At 44.0% G+C, this 24,957-nt stretch overlaps 2 protein-coding genes across 4 annotated transcripts; both read right to left on the bottom strand.

Annotated features, from left to right (window-relative positions):
- Positions 1–519: 519 nt before the first annotated feature.
- Positions 520–24,733, bottom strand: LOC136421629 (uncharacterized). 3 transcript variants are annotated; one of them, XM_066409092.1, is made up of 18 exons: positions 24,627–24,733; positions 24,030–24,191; positions 23,534–23,599; positions 9,430–9,543; positions 9,099–9,156; positions 8,858–8,946; positions 8,331–8,462; positions 7,699–7,915; positions 7,053–7,216; positions 6,635–6,741; positions 5,915–6,092; positions 4,428–5,584; positions 3,993–4,156; positions 3,689–3,797; positions 2,156–2,277; positions 1,543–1,706; positions 1,006–1,139; positions 520–761 (listed from the first exon to the last, which is right to left on the bottom strand). In XM_066409092.1, exons 1-17 carry the CDS (start codon positions 24,703–24,705, stop codon positions 1,009–1,011), a joined length of 3,213 nt encoding a protein of 1,070 aa, XP_066265189.1. In that variant the 5' UTR covers positions 24,706–24,733; the 3' UTR covers positions 520–761; positions 1,006–1,008. The 3 variants fall into 3 exon arrangements, with proteins under 3 accessions (XP_066265189.1, XP_066265188.1, XP_066265190.1); XM_066409091.1 differs by lacking the exons at positions 23,534–23,599; positions 24,030–24,191; positions 24,627–24,733 and adding exons at positions 10,059–10,124; positions 10,434–10,595; positions 11,341–11,447; XM_066409093.1 differs by lacking the exons at positions 23,534–23,599; positions 24,030–24,191; positions 24,627–24,733 and adding exons at positions 10,059–10,124; positions 10,434–10,595; positions 11,341–11,447 and having other exon boundaries at positions 1,013–1,139.
- Positions 14,369–23,211, bottom strand: LOC136422111 (uncharacterized). The gene is made up of 16 exons (XM_066409760.1): positions 23,196–23,211; positions 22,894–23,010; positions 22,557–22,614; positions 22,315–22,403; positions 21,548–21,679; positions 20,933–21,143; positions 20,204–20,367; positions 19,765–19,871; positions 19,028–19,205; positions 17,554–18,692; positions 16,968–17,131; positions 16,612–16,720; positions 16,176–16,297; positions 15,562–15,725; positions 14,633–14,759; positions 14,369–14,372 (listed from the first exon to the last, which is right to left on the bottom strand). Exons 1-16 carry the CDS (start codon positions 23,209–23,211, stop codon positions 14,369–14,371), a joined length of 2,901 nt encoding a protein of 966 aa, XP_066265857.1.
- Positions 24,734–24,957: the final 224 nt, after the last annotated feature.

Genomic DNA, 24,957 nt, shown 5'->3' with positions numbered 1-24,957 from the left:
TATATAACACTTAAAAAGATGATTCACAAGTTTCGCAACTTTCAACTCTAAATTTTACATCGCTAACAATTTGTTCCAGGCGTTTGAATTTGGCCACCAAAGTTTTCATGCTGGTCATCTATATTAGCTTGCAATTTATCAGGTAAATCTTATCTTGCACTGAACAGCGTTGCCGTCTATTCAAAGGCAAACTTTCGACACCTTTTGAATAAGAGCCCAGAAAGAATGAGAAACTTGAGACGTTTCAATCTACTGCTTCTACAAGCAAATGGACAAAGGGGAAGACATCTCGAAAGGGCAAGGTTCGACAGTCGAGTATCTAACTTGACGGGAACATTAACCTCTTTATACGAATTGAGCTGTATGACTAAGGATCAATAACTAAGATTATATTCAGTCTCAAACCTCATATGATCATGCAGTCTATTCCAGAAAGGAATTCATTCACACCAATCTTGTTCACACTGATACATGTACCTAGTTGAGTTATCTTAGAGAGGTAAGACAACAGACAGAAGGTTTAACGCGTTATGGCATAATTTATTCAACTTCGGATCTTCACACAATATTCAATTCTCATTCATTTGTAGAAGACATTTTTGGTAGGGCATTGTACTATACAATATTTACAAGGCGTTCGACTGTTCGTTTACGTCATCAAATCGTGCGGTTACGTCATCAAATCGTGCTGCGCGGAATTCTCGTAGGAAGGTTGAATGTGATCACGTGACTCCGCCGAACAGTCGAACATCTCCCATCACCTGAAAAAAAAGGAACAAGGTCATTTACAAAGTCATTGTAAATTCTTTAAACTAAAGGAGAAATCAAAAAAGTTAAAGCAAAAAATAACCAAGGGGACAATGGATACAGAAATAAGCTATGCTTTAGAGCTTCCAAGATGGCTGCTTGGAAGGGTCTAAACTTGTGAAAGACGTGGTTTCTTGATTATGATATGATTACTGCAAAACTTCAACTAGAGAAATCAAGAACATTTTGTATATTTACCTCTTACGATTGGGGAACGAGAGTCTCGTCCACGTCGTCGAAAAGGATCATGGGTGCTGGAGCAGTCACGTGATACAGGGCCACGCCTGGCGTCGTTGCGAGGTCGCGGCGCCGCCTACCGGCAGTGGCACAACCTGCAGAGGAAAAATGTAAAAGATGTTGGTCATGGTTGCACTCCAAATGTACGAATTTTATCAACTAGCTTATTAACCAAGTAGTCAGTTTGCTACGTTGAAGGGTGGTTGTACGGATGGACTACAATAAATACGAAAAATTAAACTAAACAACATGACCTGACGAGCTGTGCCACACAATGTACAAATATTAAGATGAGAAAGTAACAAATTAACGAACGTCGTCTGAGTAAGACTGGTACCCTTTAGAGTAGCAGTGGATAAACACCTTACAAATATCAATCTACATGTGATAACATTGAAGAGGTCAAAAGGTAGCAACTGGAAACAGGTTAAAAGCTACTATATCTTAATGTAGTGAGATTTTAAGAAAGTGCTGAACGTCTTTAAGACATTTCCTGACCTTGAGAGCAGCGGTTGCCGACAGTGGAAGACTTGCAGATGAGGACGTCAGCGTGCAGGTAGACCTTGGGGTAGTCCGTGGCGAACTTGAAGGCTTGGAAGCCGAAGCGGATGACGGCATGGTTCGGGGCCGGGTACACCACGTAGGTCGGGTCCACTCCGCAGCTGGAGGAAAGAAATACAAATAATATCAGTTTTGCTACGTTCATATAAAAGTATAGAAGATCAGACTAAGATTATAATGTTTAGACAAACCAATGCAACTCCACAGCTATGGGTAGAAGGCAATGAGACCAAGACACAATGTCTAACTGTAGCATAACTTATGAATGGAGAAATCACCAGTGCAATGTTACGCTTCTGAATGCTGCCAACGCTGATTCTGAATAAGCTAAATAGTATTTTCACTAATATAAGCTGCTGTTTTGTAAATGACAAACCGCCGCTAACAGAAGAGCAGCTAGAAAAATAACTAAAGATTTAGCCTCCAATCTTGCTTCAAATTGAGCTTGTTAACGTCAGCTAAGTCATCTCGAAAAGCTGACAAAACGGTAAAGAACAGAAACGAACCGACGCCTTACATCTGCTTGTAGATTACAGATCGCCAGACTCACCCTTGGTTAATGATGTCATAAAGAGGGCCGCCGGTTCGCGACATGGAGGGCGTGGCTTCGCCAGTCAGGACCAGGATGCTCAGGTCGGGGTCAGAGGACAACAGCTGGACTTCGACGTAAACCTGTCAAGGGCAAAAGGTCAAGGTGAGGACGAGAAGTTTCAGGACAAATGACAAGGACGGAATCACGTCAAACTTTATACCATAAAAGTACGTAAAAAATACGTTCTTTCATCTGATTTAACGTTGGGTAACCTAAATTCGGGATTTTTCCGATAATGGTTGACTGAAATCAATCTAGCAGAACAATAAACCATCCTTTTTTTCTATTATTCTGTCAGTATCATGTACTATCTTTGCACTAATCATATATATGGTAGATTTTGTCTCTAGTCGTGCTGACACCATAATATTTCAACTTGAAACTACCGTCCGCCGCACGCACAATTACGGTGCTGTCGGACAGGGGGGCACATTAATTCGGGAGAGAAGATTCGTCTTGAATATCTTACCGCTAATTACATTTTATACAGCAGCTATTCGTTCCATCCTTGGCTTGAGGAGAGTGCTATGGATATAGACGTGTCCAAGTAAAAAAATACATGAAAAAACGGCCGTACCGCACACATCAGGCCAGTTCGGGAACAACCCGTGTGTTGAGTCGGTAGAACTTCACTCAAAGTCGGCCCATCGTCATCATCGGGCAACGTGTAACGTTACATTATTCATGGGAAGTTAGCTGGATGCCGTAGCAATGGTAATACTACTATGTCCATGTGTTCCTTGTTGTGTTAGGAGCAAACTTTGAGGAAAATATCTTCCTCAGTCCACTATCACACGCAGCATTTAGACAAAAAAGTGTTCCTCACAAACCTTTGTCGTCTGCTTGACAACAGGATTCTGGTTAACAATATGGCGGCGGGAAAATACACGTGCCGTAGGTTGTAGCAACAGAGAGGAGTTTTGATGATTGATCACACTTCCAGGTTAGCAAAAGAGATTGTAATAAGTTGTCTTATAAATAATTGTGTTTAGCAGGCAGGAGATGTGACATTTGTCTTATAAACCAGCGAACAACCGTGCTGGGTGATTCTCCCACGAAGCCCCCAGACTCTGTCAATAAGGGACGGAGAGTTTTTGACGTCGCCAACTTCTAATGCATGGTTATCGAAGCTTTTCAGCCAGGGTTCTGAATACGTTAGTCTATCTGCTTTGCATTGCTGGGGTTATAACTGATTTTGCATCTAGCACATATCCCTAAATACCCCGTTTTCGAAAAATCCCGACTTTAAGTACCCCACGAATTTAGGTTACCCAACGTTAACACCGAATTAGACAGTTAACAGCTGTGTTGACGAATATGCTGGTCTGTTACGTGCAAAAGGTGTCCAGCGCTTCGAAAGCACTGAGACGATCTACCGATACAAAGTTTACAAGGATTTGTGTAAATCGTCAATCTTAGGATTCTGGTCAAATCGTTGATATACAGAAGTGAACATTTTGGCAACAACCAAGGGGTGGGGCTTGTCCGTACCTGTTCGCAGACCCGATAGGTGACGGGGTACGGCTTGAAGTTGGAGCAGACGCTGTCCGTGCAGAAGTGCATGATCACGTTGATGTCACCAGTGCCAACGGCGGCATACCTACAAGAACGAAATGGATATCAAACTTCAGCTTTTGAAGGTTTTAACAAGTGTCTTTAGAGAGGAGGGCCATATACTTAAGGTTCAAGCATCTAAGCGTGAGTTACAAGAAAGTCAACGTTAAGTAGTATCTTGCTTTGTGAAACCCCCTGTCTAGAAAACTTGGAAACTAAAAAGAGGAAGCTTGAATCTTACATTTCTGGGACCTGGATTGGATCGAAGTCTCCGGACACTTGAAGCCTGCGCGGGATCTGGCACTGGATTCTCATCTCGAATCCGCAGTCTCGGATAATTTCGCCGGCTCTCGCGAGAGACTCGTCGGTCACAACGTTGTCGTAAATGATGTAGTCAGGTGTTTCCTGAAATTTAAGAGAAATAGTAAGAAGATTAAGAAAAGATGTCATATGAGTTCTAAAAGATGGCGGTTCTATTACAGAGAAAGTATTTCTCTTAACTCAAGTAAGAGAACGTCTAGTATAAAATGTTTTTGGGAATGCCTCAGGAGCTAGCCTAAAAGATTCATAAATGTTAACTCGCGTGGGAAGTTGTTCCGTTGCCGTTAAGCGAAGACTTCATGCTAAGGCTAGGCCCCGAGGCGTCGCCAAAAAAGATACATTAAACGTAACTCACGTAAGAGGTAGTTCCGCAGGCGTTGAGTGGAGACTTCATGATCATGTGGGTTCCGTTACTGGTGGCTCGGCAGGCGGCGTCCACAAGGCGCAGGTTGGAGGTGCGCACGGTCGGGAAGGACGAGGCGGCAAGGTCGATCTCCAGGGTGCTGTCGGAGCAGGAGACTTCCACGCTTGGAGGAGGAGGAGGAGGTGGAGGAGGGGGAGGAGGCGGCGGAAGGATTGGCGGCTGTGGTGGTGGTGGTGGGGGAGGAGGAGGGGCCGGAGTAGGCGCTGGAATCGGATATGGAGCCGGAGCGGGGGGAGGTGGAGGAGGAGGAGCAGGAGCAGGAGCTGGAACCGGATAAGGAGCCGGAGCAGGAGGAGGGAGTGGCTGAGGGGGTGGTGGTGGCGGCGGGGCCGGAGCAGGGGGAGGAGGAGGGGGAGGAGCGGGAGCAGGGTATGGAGCAGGGGCCGGAACCGGATATGGAGCGGGAGCGGGAGCAGGGTACGGAGCAGGTGCTGGAACCGGATATGGAGCAGGCGCTGGAACCGGAGCAGGGGGAGGAGGAGGAGCAGGGGCCGGAACAGGAGCGGGTGCTGGGGGCGGTGGAGGGAGTGGCTGTGGAGGAGGGGGAGGAGGAGCAGGCGCCGGAGCGGGAATCGGATATGGAGCAGGTGCCGGAACTGGGTATGGAGCGGGAGCCGGAACTGGGGCTGGTGCCGGAGCCGGATACGGAGCTGGAGCCGGAACTGGATATGGTGCAGGTGCCGGAACCGGAGCAGGTGCAGGAACTGGGTATGGAGCGGGGGCCGGAACTGGATATGGTGCAGGTGCCGGAACCGGAGCAGGTGCAGGAACTGGGTATGGAGCGGGGGCCGGAACTGGATATGGTGCTGGAGCTGGAACCGGGGCCGGTGCAGGAGCCGGAACCGGATATGGTGCCGGAGCTGGAACCGGATATGGTGCCGGAGCTGGAACTGGGGCCGGATACGGAGCAGGTGGTGCTGGAGACGGAACCGGATATGGGGCTGGAGCTGGAACTGGGTATGGAGCAGGAGCCGGAACCGGATATGGGGCTGGAGCCGGATATGGTGCGGGGGAAGGCACCGGATACGGTGCTGGAGCCGGAACCGGATATGGCGCTGGAGCCGGATACGGAGCCGGGGCAGGAACCGCTGGAACACAAGTACAAGTTAAAGCAGATATTTGCATAAACTTGGGCAGAATGTCAAATGAAAAGGAGGCAATTCTCTGAAATGAATACACTATCATTCAAAGTCACCACTCACGTAACGTTGCAAAACGCTATTTTGTAAAGTCATTTACTTTCGCTATTTCATTTTGCGGTAGAAAGGAGAGGTTTTTGGGGCTGTTTTGATTGGCAGATAAACGTTTCATAGTAGTCATACAGAGAAGATGCACGCTGTGATGAATTCTCGGAGATGTCACCGGAAAATGAGCAGTATAAAACTACTGCATTCGCAAAAGTTAGACATGATACTTACGGAGGGCGGGTGGCGGCAGAGCGAAGATGTCTGCCAGCAGGGCGCTGATGATACCGGACAGCGCGCTGAAATCGCCGACGTGGAACACCTTCCCAGAAGTCCCCGCGATGGCCTGCAGCTGCGCGTTGTACGCCGCGTCATTCATCAGTCCGATCCCGATGGCGTATAGCACGATGCCCTGGGAACGAGACAACAATTTCAAACTTTTGAACGAGACCTTGGGAACGAGAGGACAATTTCAAACTTTTGAACGAGACCCTGGGAACGAGACAACAATGTCAAACTTTTGAACAGTACATGAACTTCAATGTATCAGTGCAAAGTAGAGAAATAAGTTCATGTAGAGAATTAAAGCAAAATGCATACATTAAAAAAACTTATTTAGCACCCTGATGAACTATTCAAGGTTAGAGTTTAAAACGTTCTGATAAAACCTTTGAATGTAGCAACAATGGAAGTATCGGAAACAAGGGGAATGAAAGAAAAAACAAATGTAAAGTTTAAAAAAAAACATTTGTGTACGTTTTGGTGTTTATGCAACGAATGTAGTAACCAAGCCTACAGTTACGATTCTTTCAACTTGTGAATGCACAATGGAACAGCTAAAGACTACACATTCAGTACCAAGGAGAGAACCATTCCTTGCAGGACTCTACAAACTACACATAGAAAATTATCGTTGAGCAGGTATCTGCTTGTAGAGTAGTACTTGGCCCTTACCGCACTCTGCGCAGAGCCGGACGCGGTTCCAACGTCCATGGCGCCGATCGAAGTCTTTCCGTCCGTGATCACTATGCCAACGTGACGTATTTCCGGTCTGATCGGGGCTGCAGAAAAGGATACAATACATCGAATATTTACTCGAGAAGGTCAAGAGTGCTACGAGAAAAAGTTAACGCAGAAAATTGAAAAGGTAGGTCGGACAACTTAGAAAAGAGCAAGTTGATTGTTCGTGTTCGGATAGGTAAAGTTTGATAGGTATTGTCATCGGAAATATTAAAGCACCGAACAATTTTTATCTATAATTTCTATCAACCATTTACAAGTGAATGACATCAACTCGATGGATAGATTTTACGTTACTTTGAATTCTGTACCGGAAAGCAAGGTCAAGTTGGGTAAAGGGGCGTGACCTTACCGAACATGTAGTCCTTGGCGAACAAGATGGCCTCCCCGGTGTAAGTTCCAGGTCCGTCCATATAAGGAATGGCGCAGATGGCGGCGTCAACTCCGGCGTTGTCATAGTTATCTTCGAGCCCAAACTCCTCTCGGTTGGAATAAGCAAATTGCATTGCGCCAATCCTGGAAAATACAAGATTAAAGAAAACGTAGAATTAAAAAAAAATGTTAACCACTTTCCAGAGGCTTTCATAGCTTCTAGCAAGCATTACTTGCACGGCTAAAATCTAGTACTGTGTTCAATAATATATGTTCAATAATGCGCAAGTTGTTGGAGTCATGTTATGCATTAATTATTTGATCATCGACAAGTCCAAAGCATGATTCGACATTGAAAGCAGCAATGGGACTTAATGGAAAAAAATACGAGAAATGCTTCAGGTACAGCCGAAATCAAAGTCGCAATCTTGTTGAAAGCAAATCTAACGAATACTAGTACTATTTCACTAAAGCCCAACGTAATGATGTTGTAATATCTAAAAGAACATGATTTAACTTTGCGCCATTTTGATAGAAGAGGCGAGGAATGCTTTAGATGCGGCCCGAAAGTCTAAGAAAAGTTGCAGGTTTGTTGAACTGAACGCAAATTTAACCATCTAGCTTACCTGAATGAAGTAAGCGACACGGTGAGGCCCTCGACCATCTGCCGCATGAACTTCTTGATCTCCTCGAAGTTGAAGGTACCGATGCTGGCGGATCCGTCGGTGATGAAGACCATGTCGGCCCGCATGGCGCCGCCGACGACCCGGCCCGAGTTGGGGACGCCGTGCCTCACGGCCGCGTTGGCCATGTCGAACGGAGGTACGGTCAGGATAGTCAGTTCTAGGGAAAAATTATAAAGAGATTGAAATCTGTTGACAAGAATATGCAATGAAGATCGACAGAAACATACAATGGCAATAGCTGGAGAGAAAATGCTACGAATTTAGGCAAATGAACATTCTAAAAAGTCAAAAATGACAATCATATTCTACAAGTAGAAAAATTTGTCAGTTGCAAAAATTATATGCAAGAGACAGACCGGTTAAGAGGAATATGCATGTAGATTGCAGACCGACAAGAAAAGTACATCGTAAATGGCTAAACCTTCTGGCTGTTGTGTCATGCATAACGGTAACGTTAATTTATCAAGATGAAAATTTGGCCTGCCTCAAAAACAATTTAAGAAGGAAACAAATAGTTTCCCGTCACCAAAAACTAGTAAAGATGCCAAAAATTAGAATATTGTTTTACTTACGGTCACACTTGTCCTCTAGGATATCCTTACACTGGCTGGGCGGGCATGCGCAGTTCAGGGACGGCCGGTCCGCTTTGCAGTTGGCGCAGCGGCAGTCCCGGTCACCCGGGTAACCGAGACCCTCACACAGCTCTGGGAACGAGACGTAAGAAATGTGTTGTTGTTGGCAGGCAATATAAAAAATGCAAGAGGTTACAAAAGGCTACACGAAAACGCGAAATTGGAATAGAAGACTATCAACAGGAAAGCTTAGTCAAACTAACTCAACTGATCAAGATTTTACAATTTCCCCGGAGTATTCTAGTCTAGTAGATTAGAGATGAGATGGCAAAATAACGTAACACAAACCACACGCAATACCTTCATTGCAATCGTCCATGTCATGGTACAGGATTGATTTGGAAGTTCAGAAATACGGATGCATTCCAAATGTTTTGAAATATTGAAAAATTTGTAACACTATGGCACAAGACGTCGTGATACGACACATATGCGACAAAAAGGATACAATGTATCAAGTTAGTCACCTTCGCAGCCCTGTTCATCCGAGCCATCATCGCAATCAGTTCTTCCGTCACAGCGCCAGCTGGCAGAGATGAAGTCTCCATCCGGGCACCTGGAGAACGTTAACATGGCAACCGTTACCATGGAAGCGACTACAGGCTATGGCTACAACACATCTGGGTAGATGAGTCACAAAGTTAGTAGTTTTGGAATGATCTTCAAAGAAACGCTAGGAATTTTATTTAGAAAATGCAGGAAAAATACTGTTGAACTGGTTCGTCCTCTTGTTCATCACCGCTTCCCTCTTCGCCTCCCTCTTTCACTGAAACCAAAACAACGTAACTTTTCAGTATATTCCGAAATAGATGTACGTGGAATTGAACCAATTTGGCAATCTTTCTGTCACAAGTTCGAAGAGGGTGAAAATTGCTAGTCTTAGTGTTCAACTGATTTAAAACACTAACGATGTTGAAATTAAGCACGATGCCTCAACTTTACTCTGTATTCTTCTAGTATAGATATCTGACCAGTCTTACGAATACAAAACTGAAGAAAAATGGGACTGTAGAATTGTATTTTTCTTTAAGACTTGTACCTGCTCCTATGAATCCACTGCCTCCTTCCTCTCCTGAGCCCTCGACTGGGCCTGAGACGGGTGCACCGAAGCCGTAGGGGCGGTAGCCGCCGTAGCCGTGGCCGTAATACTTCACTGGAAAGGAAAAGACAAACAAGAGCGCTAGTTTGTCATAGTTGATAAGATGCAGTGGAGTAAAAGTGCGGGGTGAAAAGTTGTTGACAAGATACAAACCATCGAGTAAGCTAGTTTGAAGCCAACAAGAACTGTTTAAATACATTCCTGTTTTGTATGATGGCGCGTTGATATAAGTTTTATTAACTTGAGTACGTTGCCATCTTGTCTATCTGTTGTGTTGTTTAATAAAAACAAAACAAGAAAGAAACCAAGCAAAATCGTGATGAGAATGGAGGAAGATCTGCATAGGATAGGACAACGACTTGCTGATATCAGTGAATATTAGGAGCTATGTACGACTTCCACGTAGTAAACGTGTCGAAAAATGCGAAGTGAAACAAAGCAAAAACTTCACAATGAAGCAAGATGTGCAGAGAATAGGGTAGGGCAAATGAAATTAGCTAATATGAGAACAACGACGTTTATGGACTAAAACAGTCGACAAATCCCAAGTTATTTATATACAAACTTACAGTCGCCAGGGAATCCTTCGAATGCGCCGCCTGTCTCACCGCTTCCCTCGCCAGAGCCTTCTTTCACTGAAAGAAAAAAAAAACACAAAAAAAACAGCATGAGGCAATGAGATACACGTGCATGGTGCTGGTGTATTCTATCTAGTACAAGGCCAAAATGTGTTTTATGAATATTGGGGCTTGTTTCAGTTTGTCGGGTCCTGAATGCAATTGCTAAGTTATCAAAGTTACTACAGATTTTCATTGAAACATTTGTAATATACAAGAACGCTTGCAGGAAATTTGACTGAGTTTCAAAGCACATGGCCATTGATACGATTTAAATTCTAAGTGGCTTGAATTTCTACATTGACACCAATACGAGTTCAGTTTTACCTTCTCCTGGGAATTCCACCACGATAGTTTCTCCGGACCCTTCGCCGGAGTTCTCTCGCTGCTCGTTCTGGTGCAGGAGTCTGTCCACGTCTCGTGTCCTCACCAGCCGGGTCAGCATGGTGCGGAGCTCGTCCTCGTCAATGAAGTTTCTGGCTTTGCTGCCTGGAAAATAGATAAAAAGATATTTAAACTAATTACTAGTATACAACACAGAATGAGAGTTGAATACACGATTTATGAACAGCGACCGGGGGCAATTTCTTTGAAATACGGTACAAATATTAGAGCAGTTCTTGAAACAATGCTGATGAAAGTAAAGAGTTTTTCAGAATGGCAAATTTTTCGTACAAGAACATATCCAACGGCATACGAGAGGTTTTCCAACATCTAAACAAAACTATTTTGAACAACTATGCAGACCAAACCAAACGCTTCATCTCTGGTTTCTAGAGAGTTTCCTGCGCCTTTTGAGTCAGGGGTAAATTTAAGAGTTCAGACGGCGTTTGAACAAAATTTGTAGCTTGGAGAGGTACAGAATTACTCTAAAACCACGATGTACGAAAGGCAACGGGTTTAAGATACCTAATAAATTACGACTTGAAGGGTAACCAAGCTTGGAGAGGTAGAAAACTACACTCTTCAAAACCACAATCCAGGAAAACACCTTGAGATCGATTTTGAAGAAATATTACCTCCTGCAGAATTTCAGTACAACTTAACTGATAAGGAAATTTTAGAGCACGGTTGGCACAAAGCTACACTCTAATCCACATTGCATGAAATACAAGACAGCACAGTTTCACATAGATTTTGAGAGCCCTTGCCTCGTGAGGGGTGGCCGAGCTTGGAAGGGTACAAAACTACAATACAGGAAAGCACGTGGAAATGTATTTCAAAGAACTCTTACCTCGTGAGGGGTAGCCGATCACAACCCCGAGACAGAGAAGAACGCACGCAGCGCGGAACGCCCACATCGTGCCCGCCATGCTGAAGCACTGATACCTTCCTACAACACCGCGCAGAAGGGAATGAACGAACCCAGAACTCGTGCCGCCTTTATAGGAGACAAGGGGGCGTGGCCCAGGTGTGTACGCTCCTCACCTGGGGCACTCACCTGGCTGATACGCTCACGTGCGTAGCTGTGATGCAAGAATATTCATAACTTTCATTTAGCTGGTAAAAGAATCATTCGGGAACAAGTCTCCAATCGAAATACTGTAAATCACTTTGATATAGCGGCAGGAAAATATAGCGGTTGGGGGAAAATGGAGTAGGTCACGGTACTTAATTTCAACGTTGGAACAAACATTACTGTCTCAAATATTAGAGATCAAATATAAGCGATGATGAAATTTTAGCTGTTGACTAGCGACAGATAAATCAGCTAAAATTAAGTTACAGTTAACAAATCAAGAATTAGATTCTTTTACCAGCTTGAAAGTCCATCTATGTTGGTAGCAAACATATGCATTCTGAAACAAGTTTTAACTGTAATTTCCAGCACAAGAATTGGACTTACACAAATTTTCCGCTGTACAACACCAACCTCGACTTTCCAATTTTCGTGAAATTACGGTTAAACCCTGCTTCAGAATGATTTCTACCAACATAGATGAACTCTCATGCTGGTAAAAGAATATATTTCGATTAGAGATATTAATTTATTATAAGCTATGATAACTCTGTTTACAACGCTTTCTAAAGAGTCATTGCACGAGAAAACCAGGCAGAGGTGGGAAGATGGGGGTCGGCCAAATCGGCTCAAACTTTGTATGTGTGATAGGTATGTGGAACTATGAACAGCAATATAACTAAAACCCTTCAGGTATTTTTCGTTATGTGGTTCTGGGACCCCCCTCGGAGACCCTAAAAAATCGAACAATTTATGGTTAAAAATTACTGAGATTGCGATGGCCACCCTAATAATTACAATAAAGATATGGACATAAGTTTTATATTTACATATAGCATGGTTTCCAGAGTTTCATTGACGAAAAGTTCAAGATCAAGCATCAAAGTTGAGAGGGTGTGCTGGGGGTTATCAGAACCAAGGAAAGCAGAATTTTCATGTCATTTTTAGGGGCTCTTTCTCCAATCTCCCACAATATTGATGAATGGTTTTACCTTTGCTGGAGAGAGGAACATCTACTGTGTCAAAAACAAGCGTCGTTAAATTGGGACATGCATAACGGGAGTCGTGAATTGGGGGTCTTTCTGGGGATTTTTCGTGTTTTGGACTAATAATAAATCAGGTAATCACGTCTCACTGAGGTGTAAGCCATGGCTTTTTTTGTGTCGCTGTGTGGAAACCACAGATAGATGACAGTAAATGGTAACATTGATTAGAAATGTTAATTAGGGCTCTAAATGGGGGTTATACGGACACTTGAAATGGAATTAAGCTGTTTTTACACATTGATTGTTGTTTTCTAAGACGTCAATCACTAAGTTCCTTAGTCACTTATTGTGTGTCCTAACTATGTGGTACTAGTATATAAGGACAAAGGCTCTGCATGGGGGTTATCAGAAGTCCACATATGTCATGTGTTATACCGTAAGGCACATTGCGGAACACTTCTATTTGCCTATAGCAGTTCCTATTCTAAGATTAACCTCCTACATACATGTACATCCACTAGAGACCACTGTGCACGCATACACGTGTGTACTGAGGTAGACGAATTTTAGCTTAATCTTTAGGTAGTTTTGTGACTTCTCAGTAGGTGAAAAAGCAAATACTTTCTGTATCAGTACATGTACTAATATTACCTACAGCTTTTTACTACAGCCCAACCTGTAGCTGAAATAGGTGCATGAATGTTAGACTCTTCTCAAATCAGAGGCCTTTAGTTCCTAGATTGTTGATGTGATACACGTAAGAAATTATGAAGGCACTCAACGCTGAGGTACTCGAATGTTTCGCAAGGGTAAGCCCTTCAATGACGATTCAGCTTCATTGCTAGAGAATGCACATAACAAGTATGCATTAATATAGGAATAAATCTATGAAAATATATTTTAACTTAAGCTATCAGCAATAAATAGTCAAATCAAGGTGTAGTCCCTGACACAAAAACAAAGCCCTTCTAAAGCTCAGTTCATTAGCATAGTTTTCTGGTACATCTGGGTACTACCAACAAAATGACGAAACAATTTGACAGTTATTTTTGCAATTTGAACTCGGACAAAGTGTCATGTATATTAGCTTGCAATTTATCAGGCAAAGCTTATCTTGCACTGAACACACTGTTGACTTATATCTAAAGATCTGATATCAACTAATTCTAACAAGCGGCGAACAAGCAAAAGACGTTAAGACGATTCGGATTTTTAGAAAACTCTCGGCGTCATTTGAGTAAGTTTACTGAGAAAAAGAAACCTGAGGTGGTTTGATTTCTACTACGAACAAAGGGCTGGAAGGGAAATAGTCGGGATGGCGAAATGGGCAAGGTTGGACAGTCGATCATCTAACTTGCGGGAACAGCAATCTCTTTATACCAAGTGAGCTGTATGGCTTAAGTGTCAGTAACTACGCATAGAGAGTCATACATGTATAAAATCATTCATACATTCCGTCTCTGTAACTCATGACCATGCAGTCTATTCCACACAAGAATTAATTCACTCACATCCATGTTGTTCACACCTATACCTACTAAAGTTATCTAGAGAGGTAAGACATCAGACAGAAGGTTTAACGCGTTGTGGCATAATTTATTCAAATTCACGTAGATCTTCAATATTCAATCGTTCTCATTCATTTGTAAAATACATTTTTGGTAGGGCATTGTACTATACAATATTTACAAGGCGTTCGACTGTTCGATTACGTCATCAAGACGTGCGGTTACGTCATCAAATCGTGCTGCGCGGAATTCTCGTAGGAAGGTTGAATGTGATCACGTGACTCCGCAGAACAGTCGAACATCTCCCCATCACCTGGAAAAAAGAAACAAGGTCATTCACAAAGTCATAATAAATCCTTAAAGGAGAAATCAAAAGAGTTAAAGCAAAAAAAAACCAAGGGAACAATGGATACAGAAATAAGCCTTGCTTTTATATATGATAGAGCTTCCAAGATGGCTGCTTGGAAGGGTCTAAACTTGTCAAAGACGTGGTTTCTTGGGTATGATATGATTACTGCAAAACTTCATTCAAAGAAATCAAGAAACATTGAAAAGTTGTATATTTTACCTTACGATTGGGGAACGAGAGTCTCGTCCACGTCGTCGAAAAGGATCATGGGAGCTGGAGCAGTCACGTGATACAGGGCTACGCCTGGCGTCGTTGCGAGGTCGCGGCGCCGCCTACCGGCAGTGGCACAACCTGCAGAGGAAAAATGTAAAAGATGTTGGTCATGGTTGCACTCCAAGTGTACGAATTTTATCAAATAGCTTATTAACCAAGTAGTCAGTTTGCTACGTTGAAGGGCGGTTATACGGATGGACTACAATAAATACGAAAAATTAAACTAAACAACATGACCTGACTAAGAGCTGTGCCACACAATGTACAAATCTTAAGATGCGAAAGTAACAAATTAACGAACGTCGTCTGAGTAAGACTGGTACCCTTTAGAGCAGCAGTGGATACACCTTACAAATTTTAATCTACAGGTTTTAACATTGAAGAGGTCAAAGGTAGCACCTGGAAACAGGTTAAATGCTACTATATCTTAATGTAGTGAGGTTTTAAGAAAGTGCTGAACGTCTTTAAGAAAGTGCTGAACGTCTTTAAGAAAGTGCTGAACGTCTTTAAGAAAGTGCTGAACGTCTTTAAGAAAGTGCTGAACGTCTTTAAGAAAGTGCTGAACGTCTTTAAGAAAGTGCTGAACGTCTTTAAGAAAGTGCTGAACGTCTTTAAGAAAGTGCTGAACGTCTTTAAGAAAGTGCTGAACGTCTTTAAGAAAGTGCTGAACGTCTTTAAGAAAGTGCTGAACGTCTTTAAGAAAGTGCTGAACGTCTTTAAGAAAGTGCTGAACGTCTTTAAGAAAGTGCTGAACGTCTTTAAGAAAGTGCTGAACGTCTTTAAGAAAGTGCTGAACGTCTTTAAGAAAGTGCTGAACGTCTTTAAGAAAGTGCTGAACGTCTTTAAGAAAGTGCTGAACGTCTTTAAGACATTTCCTGACCTTGAGAGCAGCGGTTGCCGACAGTGGAAGACTTGCAGATGAGGACGTCGGCGTGCAGGTAGACCTTGGGGTAGTCCGTGGCGAACTTGAAGGCCTGGAAGCCGAAGCGGATGACGGCATGGTTCGGGGCCGGGTACACCACGTACGTAGGGTCCACTCCGCAGCTGGAGGAAGGAAATACAAATGATATCAGTTTTACTACGTTCATACAAAAGTATAGAAGATCAGACTAAGATTATAATGTTTGGACAAACCAATGCAACTCCACAGCTATGGGTAGAAGGCAATGAGACCAAGACACAATGTCGAACTGTAGCATAACGTATGAATGGAGAAATCACCAGTGCAATGTTACGCTTCTAAAGGGTGGCAACGCTGATTATGGATAAGCTAAATAGTATTTTCAATGATATAAGCTGCTGTTTCGTAAATGACAAACCGCCGCTAACAGAAGAGCAGCTAGAAAAAGAAATAAAGATTTAGCCTCCTCCAATCTTGCTTCAAATTGAGCTTGTTAACGTCAGCTAAGTCATCTCGAAAAGCTGACAAAACGGTATAGAACAAACAAACCGACGCCTTACATCTGCTTGTAGATTACAGATCGCCAGACTCACCCTTGGTTAATGATGTCATAAAGAGGGCCGCCGGTTCGCGACATGGAGGGCGTGGCTTCACCCGTCAGAACCAGAATACTCAGGTCGGGGTCAGAGGACAACAGCTGGACTTCGACGTAAACCTGTCAAGGGCAAAGGGTCAAGGTCAAGAGAAGTTCACAGAAATTACAAGGACGGAATCACAAGTTTTATACTGTAACCTCAAAAACATACGTTATTTCATCTGTTTAAACAGCCAATTAGACAGTTAACCATGTTGACGAATATGTTGATCTGTTACGTGCAAAAGTTCAACACTTCGAAAGCACCGAGACGATCTACCAATATAAAGTTTGCAAGGATTTGTGTAAATCGTCAATCTTAGGATTCTTGTCAAATCTATGATATACAGAAATGAACATTTTGGCAACGACCAAGGAGCGGGGCGTGTCCGTACCTGTTCGCAGACCCGGTAGGTGACGGGGTACGGCTTGAAGTTGGAGCAGACGCTATCCGTGCAGAAGTGCATGATCACGTTGATGTCACCAGTGCCAACGGCGGCGTACCTACAAGAACGAAACGGATATCAAACTTGATTAAGCTTTTGAAGGTCTTAAATAAGAAATGTCTTTTGTACAAGGGGCCATATATGAATCATGAAACATTAGATCTTAGACTAAGCGTGAGATTTAAGAGACTGACGAAAAGTAATCAATTTTTTTTCTCCAGTCATATATATGAAATCCTCTGATGTTCGTTGTCATGGCAACACGTTTTACGAATTCCAGAAATAAGAGGAAGCTTGAATCTTACATTTCTGGGACCTGGATTGGATCGAAGTCTCCGGACACTTGAAGCCTGCGCGGGATCTGGCACTGGATCCTCATCTCGAACCCGCAGTCTCGGATAATCTCGCCGGCTCTCGCGAGAGACTCGTCGGTCACAACGTTGTCGTAAATGATGTAGTCAGGTGTTTCCTGATATTTAAGAGAAACAGTAACATAAGGTTAAGAAAAGATGTCACATGGAGTTCTAAAAGATGGCGGTTCTATTAAGACAAGGTCAAGTAAGTCAAACCCATAACTTACGATGTTAGCAGCGTACATGTGCACCACCTTGCGATCCATAAAAGACATTGCATTTGGTAACACAACGCCTAGTAGAAAATAAATAATATTCTTTGCGAGGCTTCAGGGGCTAGCATAAGATTTGTAAACCGTAACTCACGTGAGATAACGTCTAGTAAAAAGTGTTTTGGCAATGCCTCAGTGGCTAGCCTAAAAGATTTATAAAACGTAAAGTCACGTAGGAGGTTGTTCCGCAACCGTTACGCGAAGACTTCATGGTTAGGCTAGCCCCTGAGGTGTCGCCAAAAAAAGATACATTAAACGTAACTCACGTAAGAGGTAGTTCCGCAGGCGTTGAGAGGAGACTTCATGATCATGTGGGTTCCGTTACTGGTGGCTCGGCAGGCAGCGTCCACAAGGCGCAGGTTAGAGGTGCGCACGGTCGGGAAGGACGAGGCGGCAAGGTCGATCTCCAGGGTGCTGTCGGAGCAGGAGACTTCCACACTTGGAGGAGGAGGAGGAGGTGGGGGAGGAGGAGGCAGGATTGGCTGTGGTGGTGGTGGTGGTGGAGGAGGCGCTGGAACGGGATAAGGAGCCGGAGCAGGGGGAGGTGGAGGAGGAGGAGCAGGAGCAGGCGCTGGAACCGGAGCAGGAGCCGGAGCAGGAGGAGGGAGTGGCTGAGGAGGAGGTGGTGGTGGCGGCGGGGCCGGAGCAGGGGGAGGAGGAGGTGGAGGAGCGGGTGCAGGGTATGGAGCGGGAGCCGGAACTGGATATGGAGCGGGAGCCGGTACGGGGTACGGAGCAGGCGCCGGAACCGGATATGGAGCAGGCGCTGGAACCGGAGCAGGGGGAGGAGGAGGAGCAGGGGCCGGAACAGGAGCGGGAGCTGGGGGCGGTGGAGGGAGTGGCTGTGGAGGAGGGGGAGGAGGGGGAGGAGGAGGAGCAGGCGCCGGAGCAGGAATAGGATATGGAGCCGGTGCCGGAACTGGGTATGGAGCGGGAGCCGGAACTGGGGCCGGTGCCGGTACAGGGTATGGTGCCGGAGCCGGATACGGAGCTGGAGCCGGAACTGGATATGGTGCCGGAGCCGGATACGGAGCTGGAGCCGGAACTGGATATGGTGCAGGTGCCGGAACCGGATATGGGGCCGGAGCAGGTGCAGGAACTGGGTATGGAGCGGGGGCCGGAACTGGATATGGTGCTGGAGCTGGAACCGGGGCCGGTGCAGGAGCCGGAACTGGGGCCGGAACCGGATATGGTGCCGGAGCCGGAACTGGGGCCGGTGCCGGATACGGAGCAGGTGGTGCTGGAGACGGAACCGGATATGGGGCTGGTGCCGGAACTGGGTATGGAGCAGGAGCCGGAACCGGATATGGGGCTGGTGCAGGAACCGGATATGGTGCGGGGGCAGGCACCGGATACGGTGCTGGAGCCGGAACCGGATATGGGGCTGGAGCCGGGGCAGGAACCGCTGGAACACAAATACAAGTTAGAGCAGATATTTGCATAAACTTGGGCAGCATCTGTCAAATGAAAAGGAGGCAATTCTCTCAAATGAATAGTCTGAAAGCTGTGAATACACTATTATTCAAAGTCATCACTCACGTAACGTTGCAAAACGCTATTTTGTAAAGTCATTTACTTCCGCTATTTCATTTTGCAGTAGAAAGGAGAGGTTTTCGGGCTGTTTTAATTGACAGATAGACATTTCACAGTAGTCATACAGAGAAGATACACGGTGTCATGAACTCTCGTCACCGCAAAATGTGCAGTATAAAACCACTGCGCAAAAGTTAGGATACTTACGGAGGGCGGGTGGCGGCAGAGCGAAGATGTCTGCCAGCAGGGCGCTGATAATACCGGACAGCGCGCTGAAGTCACCCACATGGAACACCTTCCCAGAAGTCCCCGCGATGGCCTGCAGCTGCGCGTTGTACGCCGCGTCGTTCATCAGTCCGATCCCGATGGCGTACAGCACAATGCCCTGGGAACGAGACAACAATTTCAAATTTTTGAACGAGACCTTGGGAACGAGACAACAATTTCAAACTTTTGAACGAGACCTTGGGAACGAGGCAACAATTTGAAACTTTTGAACAGTACATGACCTTCAATGTATCAGTGCAAAATAAAGAAATAAGTTCATGTAGAGAATCAAACCAAAATGCATACATGAAAAACTTTAATTTATTTAGCACCCTGATAAACTATTCAAGGTTAGAGTTTGAAACGCTCTGATAAAAGTTTTGAATGTAGCAACAATAAAAGTATCAGACACAAGGGGTATGAAAGGAAAACAAATGGAAAGTTTACAAAAAACATTTGTGTAAGTTTTGACGTTTATGCAACGAATGTAGTAACGAAGCCCGAGTTACGATTCTTTCAACTTGTGAACACAAAATGGAACAGCTAAAGACTACACATTCAGTACCAAGGAGAGAACTATTCCTTATAGGACTCTACAAGCAGATACCTGCTCAACTCAACGATAGTTTTCTATGTGCTGAATGTGTAGACTCTGTAGAGTAGTACTTGGCCCTTACCGCACTCTGCGCAGAGCCGGACGCGGTTCCAACGTCCATGGCGCCGATGGAAGTCTTTCCGTCCGTGATCACTATGCCAACGTGACGTATTTCCGGTCTGATCGGGGCTGAAGAAAAGGATATAACACATCGAATATTTAGTCGAGATGGTCAAGAGTGCTACGAGAAAAGTTAACGTAGAAAATTGAAAAGGTAGGTGGAACAACTTAGAAAAGAGCAAGTTGATTGTGTTCGGATAGGTAAAGTTTGATAGGCAAAGTCTGACAAGTTTTAACAGTGTACATTTGTCATCTAAACTATTAAAGCACCGAATAATTTTGATGTACAATTTATTAACCATTTACAAGCGAATGACTTCAGCTCGATTGATAGATTTTACGTTACTTTGAATTCTGTACCGGAAAGCAAGGTCAAGTTGGGTAAAGAGGCGTGACCTTACCGAACATGTAGTCCTTGGCGAACAAGATGGCCTCCCCGGTGTAAGTTCCAGGTCCGTCCATATAAGGAATGGCGCAGATGGCGGCGTCCACCCCGGCGTTGTCATAGTTATCTTCGAGCCCGAACTCCTCTCGGTTGTTATAAGCAAACTGCATTGCGCCAACCCTGGAAAATACAAGATGCATGACAATCTACAATTTGAAAATGTTAGCCACTTTCAAAACACTTAAATGGCTTAAACAATTATTTGCAGGGCTAAGATCTAGTACTGTGTTTAATGATACATGTTCAATAATGTGCGAGTTTTTTTGAATCACGTTGTGCATTAAATATTTGATTGACAAGTCCAAAGCATGATTCGACATTGAGAGCAGCGATGGGACTTTGATGGAAAAAAGACGAGAAATGCTTCAGGTACAGCCGAAATCAAAGTCGCAATCTTGTTGAAATCAAATGTAACGAATACTAATTCACGAAAGCCCAACGTAATGTTGTTATATCTATAAAAAATGATTCGACTTTGCATCATTTTGATAGAATAGGCGAGGAATGCTTTAGATGCGGCCCAAAAAAAATACCGTTTATTGAATTTCAAGGCAGATTTGAGTCATTTCACGCACCTGAATGAGGTATGCAACGCAGTGAGACAATTTTGATATACGCGGCCCGAAAAGTGGAGGAAAAGTTGAAGGTTTGTTGAACTGAAAGCAAATCTAAAGATGTCGCTTACCTGAATGACGTAACCGACACGGTGAGGCCTTCGACCATCTGCCGCATGAACTTCTTGATCTCCTCGAAGTTGAAGGTACCGATGCTGGCGGATCCGTCGGTGATGAAGACCATGTCGGCCCGCATGGCGCCGCCCACGACTCGGCCCGAGACGCCGTGCCTCACGGCCGCGTTGGCCATGTCGAACGGAGGCACGGTCAGGATCGTCAGTTCTGGGAAAAAATTATAAAGAGATTGAAATCTGTTGACAAGAGTAATGAAGATAGACAGAAACATACAATGGCTGGGGAGAAAATGCTATGATATTGGGCAAATGAACATTCTAAAAAGTTAAAATGACTACTATTATATTCTACAAGTACAAAAATTTGTCAGTTGCAAAGATTATATGCAAGAGAGACCGGTTAAGAGGAATATGCATGTAGATTGTAGACCCACAAGAAAAGTACATCGTAAATGGCTAAACCTTCTGGCTGTTGTGTCATACATAACGGTAACGTTAAGTTATCAAGATGAAAATTTGACCTGCCTCAAAAACAATTTAAGAAGGAAACAAATAGTTTACCGTCACCAAAAACTAGTAAAGATTGCAAAATTAAAATATGGTTTTACTTACGGTCACATTTGTCTTCTAGGATATCCTTACACTGGCTGGGTGGGCATGCGCAGTTCAGGGACGGCCGGTCCGCTTTGCAGTTGGCGCAGCGGCAGTCCCGGTCACCCGGGTAACCAAGGCCCTCACACAGCTCTGGGAACGAGACGTAAGAAATGTGTTATTGTTGGCAGGCAATAAAAAAATGCAAGGTCTTACAAAAGTCTACACGAAAACGCGAAATTGGAATAGAAGACTATCAACAGGAAAGCTTAGTCAAACGAACTCAACTGATTAAGATTGTATAATTTCCACGGAGTATACTAGTCGAGTAGATTAGAGATGAGATGAAAAATGAGATGAACGGTACACAACCACGCTCAATACTATTATTCCAATTGATGTCATGGTACAGGATTGATTCGGATGTTCAGAAATACGGATGCATTCCAAATGTTTTGAAATATTGAAAAATGAGTGACCACTATGGCACAAGACGACGTTGTGTGATGCGACACATTTAAATGTACACATTTTGTATCTTCCGTTACCGTTTGAAGTAAGACGTTTTTGACATTAAGATTATGCCACATAAGGTGCCACGCTGCCGTTTTTGATAGCCAATTAAGTTTTAAGTGGTCAGAAAAACGACAGTTTGGCACCTTATATGTGACAAATTTTAAAGTCAGGAACGTCTTACTTCAAACGGTAACGTAAGTTACAAAATGTGTACATTTGAATGACAACGAACGATTTGCGACAAAAAGGATACAATGTATCAAATTAGTCACCTTCGCAGCCCTGTTCGTCCGAGCCGTCATCGCAGTCAGTCCTTCCGTCACAGCGCCAGCTGGCAGAGATGAAGTCTCCATCCGGGCACCTGGAGAACGTTACCATGGCAACCGTTACCATGGAAGCCACAAGCTATAGCTACAACACACCTGGGTAGATGAGTCACAAAGTTAGCAGTTTTGGAATGATCTTCAAAGAAACGCTAGGAATTTTATTTTAAACATGCAGGAAAAATACTCACTGTTGAACTGGTTCGTCCTCTTGTTCATCACCGCTTCCCTCTTCGCCTCCCTCTTTCACTGAAACCAAGACAAAGGAACTTTTCAGTACATTCCGAAATAGATGTAACAGAAAGATTACTAATTTGGTTCTATTCCACGTACAAGTTCGAAGAGGGTGAAAATTGCTAGTCTTAGTGTTCAACTGATTTAAAACGCTGTAACGAACGATGTTGAAGTAAACCACAATGCCTTAAGTTTACTCTATATTCTTCTAGTATAGATATCTGACCAGTCTTACGAATACAAAACTTAAGAAAAATGGGACTGTAGAATTGTGTTTTTCTTTAAGACTCGTACCTGCTCCTATGAATCCACTGCCTCCTTCCTCTCCTGAGCCCTCGACTGGGCCTGAGACGGGTGCACCGAAGCCGTAGGGGCGGTAGCCGCCGTAGCCGTGGCCGTAATAAGCCTTCACTGGAAAGGAAAAGACAAACAAGGGCGCTAGTTTGTCATAGTTGATAGATGCAGTGGAGTAAAAGTTCGGGGGAAAAGTTGTTGACAAGATACAAACCATCGAGTAAGCTAGTTTGAAGCCAACAAGAACTGTTTAAATACATTCCTGTTTTGTATGATGGCGCGTTAATATAAGTTTTATTAACTTGAGTACGTTGCCATCTTGTCTATCTGTTGTGTTGTTTAATAAAAACAAAACAAGAAAGAAACCAAGCAAAATCGTGATGAGAATGGAGGAAGATCTGCATAGGATAGGACAACGACTTGCTGATATCAGTGAATATTAGGAGCTATGTACGACTTCCACGTAGTAAACGTGTCGAAAAATGCGAAGTGAAACAAAGCAAAAACTTCACAATGAAGCAAGATGTGCAGAGAATAGGATGGGACAGCGACTAGCAGATGAAATTAGCTAATATGAGAACAACGACGTTTATGGAACAAAACAGTCAACAAATGCCAAGTTATTCATATACAAACTTACAGTCGCCAGGGAATCCTTCAAAGGCACCGCCTGTCTCACCGCTTCCCTCGCCAGAGCCTTCTTTCACTGAAGTAAAAAAAAAAGTAAAAAAAAAAGCATGAGGCAAGGAGATACACGTGCATGGTGGTGGAGTATTCATTTAGTACAAGGCCAAAATGTGTTATACGAATATGGGGCTGGTCTTAGATGTCAGGTACAGAGTGCAATTGCTAAGTTATCAAAGTTACTAAAGATTTCCATTAAAACATTTGTGATATACAAGAACGCTTGCAGGAAATTTGACTGAGTTTCAAAGCACAAGGCCATTGATACGATTTAAATTCTAAGTGGCTTGAATTTTTTTACATTGACACTAACACGAGTTTATTGAAACATTTGTAATATACGAGAACGCTTGCAGGAAATTTGAAGTTTCAAAGCACAATGCAATTGATACGATTTAAATTCTAGATGGCTTGAATCTTAAAAGTTGACACAAATACCAGTTCATTTTTACCTTCTCCGGGGAATTCCACCACGATGGTTTCTCCAGATCCTTCGCCGGAGTGATCTCGCTGCTCGTTCTGGTGCAGGAGTCTGTCCACGTCTCGGGGTCTCACCAGCCGGGTCAGCATGGTGCGGAGCTCGTCCTCGTCAATGAAGTTTCTGGCTTTGTTGCCTGTAAAATAGATAAAAAGATATCTAAACTTAAGATACTAGTATAAAACACAGAATGAGAGTTTAATGTACGATTAATGAACAGCGACAGGGAGTAATTTCTTTGAAATACGCGGTTTGAATATTAGCAGTTCTTGGAACAATACTGATGAGAGTAAAGAGTTTCTTTCAGAATGGCAAATTCTTCGTACAAGAACATATCCTACGACATACGAGAAGTTTGCCAACATCTGAACAAAACCATTTTGAACTACTATGTAGACCAAACCATACTCTTCATCCCTGGTTTCTAGAAGGTTTCCTGCGCGTTTTGAGTCAGGGATAAATTTAAGAGCGTTTGAGCATAATGTGTAGCTTGGAGAGGTACAAAACTACAACATATAAGACAAACAGAATCAAGGAAAACACATGGAAATATATTTAAAAGAAAGCTTACCTCGCGAGGGGTAGCCGATCACAACCCCGAGACAGAGAAGAACGCACGCAGCGCGGAACGCCCACATCGTGCCCGCCATGCTGGAGCACTGATACCTTCCTACAACACCGCGCAGAGGGGAATGAACGAACTCAGAACTCGTGCCGCTTTTATGGGAGACAAGGGGGCGTGGCCCAGGTGTGCCATCACCTCACCTGGGGATCTCACCTGGCTGATGCGCTCACGTGCGTAGCCGTGAAGCATGAATATTCATAACTTTCATTCAGCTGGTAAAAGAAACAAGTCTCCAATCGAAATTCTTTTATATTTACCGGCTTGAAAGTTCATCTGC

Source organism: Branchiostoma lanceolatum, chromosome 16 (assembly GCF_035083965.1).
Source record: "Branchiostoma lanceolatum isolate klBraLanc5 chromosome 16, klBraLanc5.hap2, whole genome shotgun sequence".
Classification (NCBI taxonomy): Eukaryota; Metazoa; Chordata; class Leptocardii; order Amphioxiformes; family Branchiostomatidae; genus Branchiostoma; species Branchiostoma lanceolatum.
Note: the sequence above shows the minus strand (reverse complement) of the source record. Positions and strands in the feature narration are given on the sequence as shown.